At 42.3% G+C, this 14,100-nt stretch overlaps 1 protein-coding gene across 7 annotated transcripts in view; it reads right to left on the bottom strand.

Moving 5' to 3' along the window:
• pcm1 (pericentriolar material 1) overlaps positions 1-14,100 on the bottom strand; it is a 173,252-nt gene that overhangs the window by 60,433 nt on the left and 98,719 nt on the right. For all 7 annotated transcript variants that reach the window (XM_059648029.1, XM_059648026.1, XM_059648031.1 and 4 more), the window contains 4 exons: positions 10,957-11,129; positions 10,738-10,872; positions 5,516-5,657; positions 5,007-5,126 (listed from right to left, as the gene is read on the bottom strand). In XM_059648029.1, the coding sequence (XP_059504012.1) occupies positions 5,007-5,126; positions 5,516-5,657; positions 10,738-10,872; positions 10,957-11,129 (570 nt within the window). The remainder of the gene's footprint in view (positions 1-5,006; positions 5,127-5,515; positions 5,658-10,737; positions 10,873-10,956; positions 11,130-14,100) is intronic.

The following is a 14,100-nucleotide window of genomic DNA, read 5'->3' as shown; positions in this document are numbered from 1 at the left end:
GGAGGATGGGGGAAGAGCGGAGGAGAGGGGGGGAAGAGGGAGGGGGGGAAGAGGGAGGGGGGAAGAGGGAGGAGGGGGGAAGAGGAGGGGGGGGAGAGGGAGGGGGGGGGAGAGGGAGGGGTGGGGGGGGGGAAGAGGGAGGGGTGGGGGAGGGAGGAGGGGGGGAAGAGCGAGGAGAGGGGGGGGAAGAGGGAGGGGAAGAGGGAGGGGGGGAAGAGGGAGGGGGGAGGAGGGGGGGAAGGGGGGGGGGGAAGAGGGAGGGGTGGGGGGGGAGAGGGAGGGGTGGGGGAGGGAGGGGTGGGGGGAGGGAGGAGGGGGGAAGAGCGAGGAGAGGGGGGGAAGAGGGAGGAGGGGGGGAAGAGGGAGGAGGGGGGGGAAGAGGGAGGAGGGGGGGAAGAGGGAGGAGGGGGGGAAGAGGGAGGAGGGGGGGGAAGAGGGAGGAGGGGGGGGAAGAGGGAGGAGGGGGGGAAGAGGGAGGGGGGGGAAGAGGGAGGAGGGGGGAAGAGGGAGGAGGGGGGGAAGAGGGAGGAGTGGGGGGGGGAAGAGGGAGGAGTGGGGGGGGGGGAAGAGGGAGGAGAGAGGGGGGGGAAGAGGGAGGAGAGAGGGGGGAAGAGGGAGGAGAGAGGGGGGGGAAGAGGGAGGAGAGAGGGGGGGAAGAGGGAGGAGAGAGGGGGGGGAAGAGGGAGGAGAGAGGGGGGGGAAGAGGGAGGGGGGGGGAAGAGGGAGGAGAGAGGGGGGGGAAAGAGGGAGGAGAGGGGGGGAAGAGGGAGGAGAGAGGGGGGGGGAAAGAGGGAGGAGAGAGGGGGGGGGGAAGAGGGAGGAGAGAGGGGGGGGAAAGAGGGAGGAGAGAGGGGGGGGAAAGAGGGAGGAGAGAGGGGGGGAAAGAGGGAGGAGAGAGGGGGGGGGAAGAGGGAGGAGAGAGGGGGGGGGGAAAGAGGGAGGAGAGAGGGGGGGAAAAGAGGGAGGAGAGAGGGGGGGGAAAGAGGGAGGAGAGAGGGGGGGGAAAGAGGGAGGAGAGAGGGGGGGAAAGAGGGAGGAGAGAGGGGGGGGAAAGAGGGAGGAGAGAGGGGGGTGAAGAGGGAGGAGAGAGGGGGGGGGAAGAGGGAGGAGAGAGGGGGGGGGGGAGAAGAGGGAGGAGAGAAGTTGAGATTTTGCAGTGGGGAAATGTAAGCTTATAAAGCCAGCAAACATGGCAGACCTATAGGCCACCTCATTGGATAATGACACCAAACAGAGAAACAGTAAATACTATCTGTGGGGTGAGTGGGATGACAAAAGAACAAAATTAATAGCTCTTTATTCAAATGTGCATTGCATTTGGATCAAAATAGATGCATTAACTGTACAATTACAAGTTAATGGATATGATGTTAACCTGTACACAGACAGTTAAAAGGAGACCAAAGCTGGCTACTAAATATTCAGAGGTATGAAACTTTTCTAAAGCTGATGGAGGAAGAAAATGGTGGCAGGGTAGCATTGTTAGTATGGGATGGAATAAATATGATAGCAATAAATGATCTTGGATCAGAAGATACAGAATCCATAAGGCTGGAGGCAGAAACAAAAAGAGCAAGCTGGTACTGGTACATGTACTCTAAAGGCTCCCGAGAAATAGCTATATGGTGGAACAGAAAATAAATCAGGAAATAATTACAGCATTAATCGTAGGTGACTTGAATCTTCAGCGAGATTGGAATAGTCAGATTTACAGAGGAAGCCACGAGGCAGAACTCTGTGTTCAGAACTGTTTCCAAAACCATGTTGTGAATCCAACCAGGAATCATAATATTTTGGATTTGGTGAGCTGTAATGAGGCAGGTTTAATTAATGCTGTCAGAGGAAAAGATCCTCTCCAAAATAGTGACCATAACATGATAGATTTTAGCATCTTCAGGGGAGGAATTGGGTTCAGAAACAATAATCTAAGGTTAATTAAGAATCATTAAAATGAAATGACGGCAGGGCTGGCTGGAGTACAGTAGGGAAGCGGTTAGCAGAAAAAGTGGCCGAGGAGTAATGGTAGATGTTTCAGAAATACTTCATGGATCAAAGCAAAGAAATAATAAGTGAGGAAGAAGGATTCTAGGAGGAGGAGTACACAACCATGATTAACAAGGGAAATTAAAGATAGCATCAAACTGAGAAAAAATAACAAAATGCCCTTTCATCCCTCTTCTCTTTTTCTTTAAAAAATAAAATAACATGCATTTGCATCATTTTTCTGGTAAAGTACCTGAAAACTCAACAGAAATATCATCATGAAAAAACTGACAGGTAGCCACAAATGAAGCAAAAAAGTACAATTTATCGACCATCTTAAAAGAAGAAATATCGATACTGAAGATCTTATTCAGAATATAATGAAATACTTAAGTCTGAAAGTAATAAATATGTGGATGAAGGTTTCAGCAGCTGACAAACTGAGACTTACACTGTCTCAGAGGTAGAAATAGATAGTCTTCATAATAGCATCAATATTTCATCCAAAACTCAACTTGGAGGTCAAAATTGGCAATACAATTATGCTAAGAAAGGTTCTGCTTTACTCAGAATTCAGTGCCCCATGATGTGGTGAACTCTAGAATTAAATCATGGAAGATAGCCAAGATAGAGCTTCATGTTATTAACACAATCAATGCTCAATGCATATCACTGTTCTTCAATTATTTAATCTACAGCAATAAATCAGTTTGGCTAAAGACAGAATTTGGCCTAATTAAATAACACTAAAATTCAGGGTTGCTTAGAGTGGATTTTTCTTTTCTGGGAAATATCTTACATTAGTCAAACATGGCAAGTCGCAAGAAATTGTGCAAAAAGTAACTAAACCAATACTTTGCAGAGGTTAATTTGTTCATTTTCAGAGGTAAAGAATTGTGGCACAAATTCACTACAGCTACTTCACAGATGGCCACAGGCAGATAGAATCTGCAAGTATGGCTGTCAGTCCCCACTGATGACAAGATTAAGTGATTACTTCTGACTAAAGAGGTTGAAACTCCAGCAAAAAGTGTAGTCCATGTTCAATATTATGATGGCCAAGGTTAATTCTCTTCTGTCACTCTGCTCCCGAAATATCTCATCCTCCTGTTCTTCACAGTAGCCAACAACTCTGAACATTGTATCAGTTGCTAAGATAGACTTAGCCAGTTTGAATGGGGATTAGAGTCAAATTTGTGCACTGATTTGATCATTCAACATTGCTTGCTATTACTTGGACAGGTGTTAATAAATAAAAACTATAGTTTGCTCAAGTTGCACCTCGGGTCTATGCTACACAACCCAGATCATGACTGATTGATTGTTCAACTCCACCTTCCAATTTTGAGCTATCAACATCTCTCTCAACTGTAAATATACTCAACAACTCAGCATGCACAATTCTGTGGGGTGGACAATTTTAAAGATTCACAACCTTTTGAAGAAAAGTTTCTCATTATCTCAATCAAAGGATGCTCTTCTTATCTTGAAACTGTGCCTGTGTATTTCAGATTCTCCAGACAGTTATAAGTTTCAATGAGATCACCTCTCATTCTTTTAAATTCAAGCATATACAAAGTTCAGTTTACTAGTCACATAGGGCAACTCTCATCCCACAAGCATCTTCAATGAAAGTAAACAGGGATCAAAAATGCACACAGTAAACTAGACATGGTTTCACAGAAGCCCTGAAACAGCTGTAGCAGGACTTGGTTGTTTCTGTACGTCAGGTTCCATACAATAATGGTCAACAAACATTTGCTTTCCTACTTACTCCGAAGTGAATAACCTCATTTGTGCACATTATAATCTATCTGCCACCTTGAAGCTCATACATTTAATTGTCCATACTTCTCTATAGTCTTTGTGCCTTCCTGTCCGTTTCAATTCCCTCCTAGTTTTGTATTGTCTGTAAACTCGGTCTCTTTGCCCAAGTTGTCAATAAAGATTGCAAGTAGTCAAGGCCCCAACGTGGATCCTTGTGGCACTCCACTACAAGCTTGCCAACTAAAAAACGCCTACTTATTGCTGCTCTCTGCTTCCTGCCTGTTAACTAATTCTCTTTTCAAGCCATATTACCCCTAACTCTGTGCATCTTAAAGCATTTTGGAAATCCAAGTATGCCATTACTGGCTCCTCCTCATCTACTACTTACATCCTTAAAAAATTTCTAATAAATTGAGATGACACAGAACGTATACATATATTATTATGAACTGCGAGGTGGACATTGATAAACTTCAAGTGGGTAGAATCAGGCTGCAAATTGGCAAACGAGTGGCAGGTGAAACCCAAATATAGAGAAATGTGAAATTATTTAGTTCTGTTGGAAGACAAAGACAGGCAATATAAAATGAGGGATAAAATTCTCAAGGGAGTGCAGGAGCATTCAAAATGGCTAATAAAGCATACAGAAAGCTGAGCCTTACATATAGAAGCATGGAATCCAAAAATTAAGATGTTTGATAAATGGTATAAACACTAGTTTGGCCTCAACCAGAATATTATGTCCAAAAAGGACATAAAAGGCATGAGAGATGCAGAAAAGATTCACGAAGATGAGGTTCCAGACTTGAGGAACTGCCGTTACATGGTGGATTGTAGAGCAAGGGTTGCAACCATTGGTTAAGATTTTGGAAATTTTGATAGAGATGGTCAAAATCATGAACGATTGACAGAGATGACAGAAAGAAACTATTCCTGTTGAAGGAAGAATCAAGAACCAGAGCACACTGATCAAAGACTGTAACAGGACGCAGAAATCAATTTTTTTCTCTTGCTTGGATGATTATACATATTTTTGTGATCAGAAAAACAATGTTCCAATAACTTCAGCCATCAAAGAAGAACAGTTCAGAACACGAGTTATACCAGACTTGAGTTAGTTTGAGACTATCTCATCGACTGCCTTTCAAAAATCTCAAAATGGAGTGTTTGGAAAATCTGTTACCAGCTACCCAATTATTCATACACCAAGCACATATTCATAGCATTTCACATTAAACTTGTTTTTTCTAAATTACCTTTAACACATTCAATGGCACTGGCACAGACATCAATCTGGTTATTTTCAACTTCAAATTTCATGCGTTCATACTCCCTCATCCGAGACAAGGCCTTGTCTAAGTGAATGACAGTATTACCTGTATTTATAAAAAACACAAGCTGCAGAAAGACAGATGGGGATTTTCTATTGCTGCAGACATTTGAAACAATGACAGGAGGCCAAGTTACAAAGAAATACATCAAATCTGAACACGGTAGAAACGTGTATGTTGAAGTCATACGAACAGCTGTGGACAACAGAGACTAAAACAAACACTACTGCATTTTAACCACAAATTCAAAGTTTATATTAAAAAGTTATTTACCAATAATTTTTCAAAAATTATGAGCATATTACAACACAGTCCAGTGTGGCAAGAAGTATTTTGATAAATGCAGGAAACTTAAACCTTATTTCATTATATTTATTACAAGCTGTTATACAATTTAAAATTTATTTAACCAATAAATGTATATGAAATCTTACCAAGATCATCATTAGCAAAGGGTTCTAAATTGGAAGAAGTAGACAACATGCTGGCATTTTCTAAGGATTCTATATACTCTGCATCCTCATGCTGCTGATGATCTATCTTGGCTTGATGGTCAGTAGTTTTTCCACAGGTGTCCTATAAATGCATTATGGGAAAACAGGACTCAGCTGCAGGCATTGTGCAATAACTGTCATCTGTAACAATTGAGGAGCAGGGTGATTCTTCCGACAGACTAATCAATACTTATCCTTCAAATAATTTCACTAAAACAGATGATCTGGCCCTTTAGTGTATCATTTCAGTTCTGGTCACCTCACTAAAGCTTCCACATCTTTCCTATAAAGAGGGTGCAGAGGAGATTTACCAGGATGTTGCCTGGACCGGAGGGCAGGGTTCCTGAGGAAAGGCTGAGGAAGTTCGGGCTTTTTCCATTGGAGCGAAAAAGGACGGGAGGTGACTTGATAGAGGCTTACAAGATGATAAGAAGCACAGATAGAGTGGATAGTCAGAGAATTTTTCCCAGGACGGAAATGACTATTATGAGGGGGCATAATTTTCAAGGTGATTGGAGAAAGGTATGGGGAGATGTCTGAGGTAGGTTCTTCACACAGAGAGTGGTGGGCATGTGGAATGCGCTGCCGGCAGTGGTAGTGGAGTCAGATACTTTAGAGACTTTTAAGCAACTCTTGGATAGGCACATGGAGGATAGTAAACTCTAGGGCATGCAGGGTAGCTTGATCTTAGTAGGATAATAGGTCAGCACAACATGGTGGGTCGAAGGGCCTGTACTGTGCTGTACTATTCTATGTTCTTTGTTAACCTACAGTGGACAATTCGGCCAGTATATTCAGCTTCATAAAGCAAATAAACTTCAAAAGCAGTTCACTGACTGCAAAATATTAATATACTTAGGTCACGGAGGGACCTAATGAATGCAAACCTGTTTGTTCTCTCCCCTTTCCCAAATGCCCCTTTGCACTTTCAACCAGATCCCAAAGTCAGTCTCTTTTTCTTAAATTTCAATTTCCACTTCAACAGGATCTCTTCTCACTCCTTCCCAAGTGCCTTGATACTCTGCAAGCCATGAACTGCAGATAACGTTGCCAAATTTTCAGCAAAAACGAACCTAAATCACACCAAAAAATTAGCTCATTGAAAATCTTTCTGCTCGTCAACTGACTACTCAGATAGGCACTCCAATCTAATACTTCATTGGTTCCTTAATTGCTGGTTTTTATTTTTTACACTTGTTGAAATTTCAATTTTAGTCCTTTCTTTTAATGGTACATTCTTGATCGCCTTTCATCTTTTCAGTAATGTCTGAATGCTCAAGAAGTCTGTCCTGTCATAGCTCCAGAAAGGCTAACTCAAAAGTCACAAATAACATTGACTGTGATAGTTTGCCATGGACACTATCCTTCCTCCTCCTTCTTGCCACGTTGGATGATAAAAGAGCATATGGAACATTACAGCACAGTACAGGACCTTCGGCCCTCGATGTTGTGCTGACCTGTCATACCGATCTCAAGCCCATCTAACCTACACTATTCCATGTACGTTCATATGCTTGTCCAATGACGACTTAAATGTATCTAAAGTTGGTGAATCTACTACCGTTGCAGGCAAAGCGTTCCATTCCCTTACTACTCTCTGAGTAAAGAAACTACCTCTGACATCTGTCCTATATCTTTCACCCCTCAATTTAAAGCTATGCCCCCTCGTGCTCACCGTCACCATCCTAGGAAAAAGGCTCTCCCTATCCACCCTATCTAACCCTCTGATTATTTTATATGTTTCAATTAAGTCACCTCTCAACCTTCTTCTCTCTAATGAAAACATCCTCAAGTCCCTCAGCCTTTCCTCCTAAGGCCTTCCCTCCATACCAGGCAACATCCTAGTAAATCTCCTCTGCACCCTTTCCAAAGCTTCCACATCCTTCTTGTAATGCGGTGACCAGAACTGTACACAATACTCCAAGTGCGGCCGCACCAGTCTTTTGTACAGCTTCACCATAACCTCTTGGTTCCGGAAACTGATCCCTCTATTAATAAAAGCTAAAACACTGCATGCCTTCTTAACAGCCCTGTCAACCTGGGTGGCAACTTTCAAGGATCTGTGTACATGGACACCGAGATCTCTCTGCTCATCTACACTACTAAGAATCTTACCATTAGCCCTGTACTTTGCCTTCTGGTTACTCCTACCAAAGTGCATCACCTCACACTTGTCCGCATTAAACTCCATTTGCCACCTCTCAGCCCAGCTCTGCAGCTTATCTATGTCTCTCTGCAACCTACAGCATCCTTCGTCACTATCCACAACTCCACCGACCTTAGTGTCATCCGCAAATTTACTAACCCATCCTTCTATGCCCTCACCCAGGTCATTTATAAAAATGACAAACAGCAGTGGACCCAACACCGACCCTTGCGGTACACCACTAGTAACTGGTCTCCAGGATGAACATTTCCCATCAACTACCACCCTCTGTCTTCTTTCAGCAAGCCAATTTCCGATCCAAACTGCTATATCTCCCACAATTCCATTCCTCCGCATTTTGTACAATTTTCTCCGCATTTTGTATGGTATATGGTATATATCTTGAGGATTACTTTGTTATCACTCGGCCTTGAGATTATAAAGATCTGAGGTTTTCAGCTGCAGATGAGCTGAAACACAATTGGAAAATATCAAAGTTACAAAGATTAAAGTAGGTCATTTTGATGATATGATGCTATGTGGTAGGAAGCTGCAACATTGTGAAATGTAGAGCTGGATGAACACAGCAGGCCAAGAAGCATCAGAGGAGCAGGAAAGCTGACATTTTGGGCCTAGACCCTTCTTCAGAAAAAGTGAAACCTGGTTTTGCTGGTTATGTTCAGGTTTTACATAGATTTACATTGCTTTGGTTTCTTTTCTCTTCTGTGCATCAACTTGTTTTTGTTCAAAAACACTGACAGCCATATGTAAGTATATTCTGTAGTTGTCTGGGATCTTATATTCCAGTATTAGCACCAGCTAGAATCATGACAGTTGTCTTTGACATGACTGTCACAAAATGGTTCCAGTCTTGTTTGCCTAATTATAGACACCGGATAACTTGCAATAGCTTCTCTTTTTATTTTCACAACATTTTCTTGGCTCCTCTTGTACTTCTCACTTGTATACAGCCTCAAGTGAAAAGCAAGAATACATCAAATTTCACTACTACCTCCCTTGAACCTTTCAGAGTCCCTGATTTGTCATACTACTTTGCAACAACTAGTATAGGATGCGCACCAAAGCAGTATGCAAATTGTATTTCTTATATTCTTAGCCAGTCTTCTTGATCACCGTTGCCCAAGGTAGAACCAGCGTATTCACAACACTGCAGCTTCTGAACATGTATGCACGTCATCAAAACCACTTATTTCGAACTCCAACATTGCTAGACTCCAACCCTGTCTTGGCTCACCTGCAGTTGAAAATCTTAACCATATGTAACCTCAAGCCTCAACTATCACAAAGTACTCCTCACAAGCAGGACTCATCTCCAAAATTACAGAAAATTCCAGAAATACTCCCAAACTCTGCTGCCCATTAACTCAATTACATTAAATCTCATTTACTGATTCATTGATTATTTGATTTTAAAAAATCTTCATCTCCAAATCTTCCAAATCCGTCCATGGTTTCATGCTCCCATCTGTTAAGCTGCTTCCATCCCGAAAACATTTTGAGATTGCTCCAACTTGCACATGCCATCTCTAAGAGCTCCACCATTTAAACTCTGGTCTTTTCTTTGTGAAGTCCCCTTTCCATCTCCAACGTATTTTCCTTTTTGAAGTTGTTTACTGGAATTTACCTCTGTCCAAATAACTCTTCTTGTAGTTATTAAGGCTAAACAGACCAAATGGAGCAGGGAGAGAGTGAAACCAGAACACTGAGCTGAATGTTCATATTAAATGGCAGAGCAAGATTGAAGGGTTGACTAGCCTGCTACTGGTCCTATTTTCTAGGTTTCTCTGTAGTATGTCAAATGAGGTGTCATATTTCACTTCACAACACTTCCATGAAGTGTCTTGAGTCACTTTACTGAATGGAAGATACTGGATACTCCAAGTAGTTGCTTTTCTTATCCGTTTCATTTCTCACACTCTCCTTTTTTCCCTACCTTCTCTGCTATTTTTTTTAAACGAGAGATATTTTTCTTACCTCACTTTCTTCAAATTTTTCTGGTACGAAGCAGCTGCTGCACACTTATCCTAGGAAGTAGCTAGCTAAAGATGCTACTTGAGAGCAAATGAAGATTCAATGTTCGAGCCAAAATTCTGACTTTGTTTCAAATGGGTTTTTGTTCTGTTGTTACCAACTCCGAAAAATATAATTGCTTTGCAACTAGTTAGAGTTCAAAATAATTACAGCAAGTAGACAGAATTTCCGCAATATTTTCCTCAATCCGCAATTGTTACAGCACAGAAGGACATTTAACCCATCATTTGCGCAACAGCTCTATGAATAAGATCCCCATCTTTTCCCACATTCTCCTGCATTCTTCCTACGACCCTGCACATTGTTGCTTTCAAATGCAACTTCCTTTTGACTGATCACGTTTGGGAAGTGTATTTGTCCACGTTTTAGGATTATATAAAATATACACAGAACAGAAACAGGGCAGATCCATTTGCAACTGTTTCCAACTTTCCTTCCATAAATCTATCATCGCAACCCTGTATTCCCTTCTTCTTCATACATTTGCCCACCTTCTCCTTATATGTATCTATCCTAATTGATTGATCAACCTCCTGTTGCAGCGGATTCAACTCACTTTATGCTCTTGACCGAAAGCAGCTTTCTGCAGGACGTTGTCAGAAATTTGATGTCAATAGCCATATATGTAACCTTTCAACACAGTTAAGGCAAATTCAAAATAATTAATAAGTTTTAAGACATAGATCATTTTAATGAAGTAGCAAGTATACTGTTTGTTTGTCACCAGCAGTGCATATCAGGATCCAGGAGCAGTAATATATTCCTAAGGTTATCATCAAGATAATTCACACTGTAGATTGACTCATACAATATCAGCAATTAAAGTAACTGAAATTCTTGTAAAGATGATATATCGGTACCAAGAGTAAAAACACATCAGCGCATTCAGATTTTGATGACTTTGCCACAACACAGGATTGAAAAATGTTAGAATATTAAAGAAGTACCTCATAACAATACACACCTCATCATCACTTGTAGCCAGGCTTTCACTAGGAGTAAGTTCTGAATTACATGTCATCCATACAGCTGAGTTCTGTGATAATGTGTGCTCCCCTTCTTTATAGCTCTTATCTGAAAGATGTCTTGTAACTATATCCTGGATGGGAAAACAACATTTCTTTTACAAAGAGGGTAAAGTATCACATTCTTTATATATTTAAACTATTTAAACAGCCAGTACCTGTAAAGCATAAAGAGCTCGCTGTCGTAGGTAGTCTGTGTTAAGCAACTGAAGCTCATGGAAAAGTTCAATCAGAAAATGGGGTCGTGATTCATTCTGGGATATTAAAGTTGCCACTTCAGAATAGATATTATCACGTAGAGCTTCAAAGAGTGAGAAGTCGCTACCAGTTTCTGTAAGAAAGAAAGAAGAATTAAAATAACTGAGCAGCAAACAAGAGTATTTCCGCCTGGAAACAAAGCCTTCAGAATTCAATATGGAGTGCAACAAATTGAGGGTCTGAATAGCTTCATCTATGCCCTTCACTCACCCAACAGCCCTGACCATCCTGACATGGGCTGCTTTCATCACAGCCAAACTGTTTTCATCTACTTATGGTCACCAATATCAGCTTTTCTTTCTGCCTAGCTGACCATTATTCATTCCTTTATCCGAGAACTGCCATTCTCTCTCTCCCTACCTACCTATGTATTCACTCCCTATACCCCTCCCCCATCCCCCCTTCCATCCCCATCTTCCCCACCCCTAACCATCAGCATATGTTGCACCTTTTTCAAGCCATCAATTCTGAAGAAGGTTTACTGGATGTGAAACAATATTAACTCTGCTTTCTCTCCATAGATTTTGTCTGAAAGAAGAACCAGACTGGCAGCTAAACGTACCAGGATTTAGAAGCTTCAGACATCATATGAAGGAATGTAAAAGGGGTGGGGGAGTTGCGTTATTAGTAAAAGAGTATCTCACAGCTGTACTGATGGGGGACAGATTGGAGGACCTGAGCAGCGAGGCAATATGGGTAAAACTCAGGAGTAGGAAAGGTGAAATCACAATGCTGAGGGGTATATACTACAGGCCTCCAAACAGCCAGTAAGAGATAGAGGAAAGAACATGTACACAGATTTTGGAAAGGTGTAAAATCAGCAAGGCTGTTATGTTTGATGATTTTAACTTCCCCTACATTGACTGAGACTCATTTCGTCCTGAGCAGTTGGATGGGGCAACATTTGCAAGAACAATTCAAGAGCATTTCTCGAAACAGAATGTTATCAGTCCAACCAGGCAAGGGGTTATACTGGTGATAATGGGAACTGCAGATGCTGGAGAATCCAACATAACAAAATGTGGGGCTGGATGAACACAGCAGGCCAAGCAGCATCTCAGGAGCACAAAAGCTGACGTTTCGGGCCTAGACCCTCTCTGATGAAGGGTCTAGGCCCGAAACGTCAGCTTTTGTGCTCCTGAGATGCTGCTTGGCCTGCTGCGTTCATCCAGCTCCACACTTTGTTATAAGGGGTTATACTGGACCTGGATTTTTGGAAAGTAGCCCAGCCAGGTGAGTAAAGTTTCATGGAGGAGTTTTTCGCAAGTAGTGACCACAATACCATGAGTTTTAAGATACTCATGGATAGGGATCACAGCAGTCCTCGGGTGAAGATGTTAAACTGGGGGAAAGTGAACTACAACAATACTAGGCAGGAAGTGGAGGATGGCGGTTGCAGGTGGCTGTTTGAGGGTAATTCAACATCAGACATGTGAGGGTATTTCAAAGGCAGCTGATAAGAGTTTAGCAGCGGCGTATTTCTGCGAGAATGAAGAATGTGGCAAGTTACATGAACCTTGGATGTTATGACCTTGGTTAAAAACAAAAGGTCGAGTAGGATGGGAATTAACGAAGTCGTTGAAGCATATAAGGGAAGTAGGAAAGAATTAAACAAGGAATTGGAAAGGCTAAAGGAAATTGTTAGCAAACAGGATCAAGGAGAATTCCAAGGCTTTTTATATTTACATAAAAAGGAAGAGGCTAGCCAGGAAAGAGTTGGCCTAAATCAAGGACAAAAGGAGGGAATCTGTGTGTGCAGCAGAAGAGGCAGGTGAAATCCAAAACGAAAACTGTAATCATCAAAGAGAAGGAATTGGTGGAGGATGATCTCAGAGAACGGGTGTCGAATATCTAAGCCAATTTGCTACTAAGGAAGAGATGTTGTGCATCTTAAAAATAAAATTAAGGTAGGTAAGTCCCTGGGTCCTGACAGGCTCTAACCCAGAATTTTGAGAAAGACAAGTGAACAAATTGTTGGGCATTGACAAACATCTTTGTATCTTCTTTAGCACATGCAAGGACTTAGAGGACTGGATAAAAGCAAACCCATTGTTTAAGAAGAGCAACAGGGATAATCCTGGAAATTACAGGCCTGTGAGCCTCACATTGGTGATGGGGAAATTATTGGAAAATATTCTCAGGGACATTCGGAAGCAAATGGGCTTATTAGCGATAGACAGGATGGTTGTGTGTGGTTTGGGGGGGGGGGGGGGGGGGGCGGTTGTGCCTCGCTAACTTGATTACATTTTTTGAGGAGGTGACAATGATTGATGAGTAATAAGTGGTTGATCTTGTCTACATGGACTTCACCAAAGCCATTATAGGGTCCCTCACGGCAGACTGGTAGAAAAAGGTGAAGTCAAGGGGTATCAGAGATCATTGCTGGGATTTCTGTTGTTCTTGGTCTATATAAACAATTTGGAGGAAAATGTAGCTGGTCTAATTTGTACGTTTGTGAACGATACAAAGATTGACGCCACTGTGGACAGTGAAGAGGATTGTCAGAGGATACAGCAGGATATAGATCAGCTGGAGGCATGGGCAGACAAATGCCAGAAGGAGTTTAATCTGGGCGAACGTGAGGTGTTGCATTTTGGAAGGTCGAACACAGGTGGAAATTCTCCAATGAATGGCAGAATCCTTAGGAGTATTGATATGCAGACGGATCTGGGTGAGCAGGTCCACACATCATTGAAGACAGCAGCACAGGTAGATAAGGTTGTGAAAAAAGGCCTACAGTATGCCTGCATTCATTGGAAGGGACAGTAGGCATAAGGATAGGCAAGTTATGCCGCAGTTTTATTGAACTTTAGTTAGGCCCCACTTGGAATATCATATACAGTTTTGGTCACCACACTACCAGAAGGATGTGAATGCTTTGGAGATGGTACAGAAAAGGTTTACCAGGGTGTTGCTTGGTATGGGGGATTTTAGCTATGAGAAAGGTTGGGCAGACTAGGTATATTTTCTTTGGAATGCAGGAGGTTGAAAGGCGACCTGGTAGAAGTTTAAAAGATTGTGATTGGCATGGATAGAGCGGAAAG

The sequence above is a fragment of the Stegostoma tigrinum genome, chromosome 1, assembly GCF_030684315.1.
Source record: "Stegostoma tigrinum isolate sSteTig4 chromosome 1, sSteTig4.hap1, whole genome shotgun sequence".
Taxonomy (NCBI): Eukaryota; Metazoa; Chordata; class Chondrichthyes; order Orectolobiformes; family Stegostomatidae; genus Stegostoma; species Stegostoma tigrinum.
Note: the sequence above shows the minus strand (reverse complement) of the source record. Positions and strands in the feature narration are given on the sequence as shown.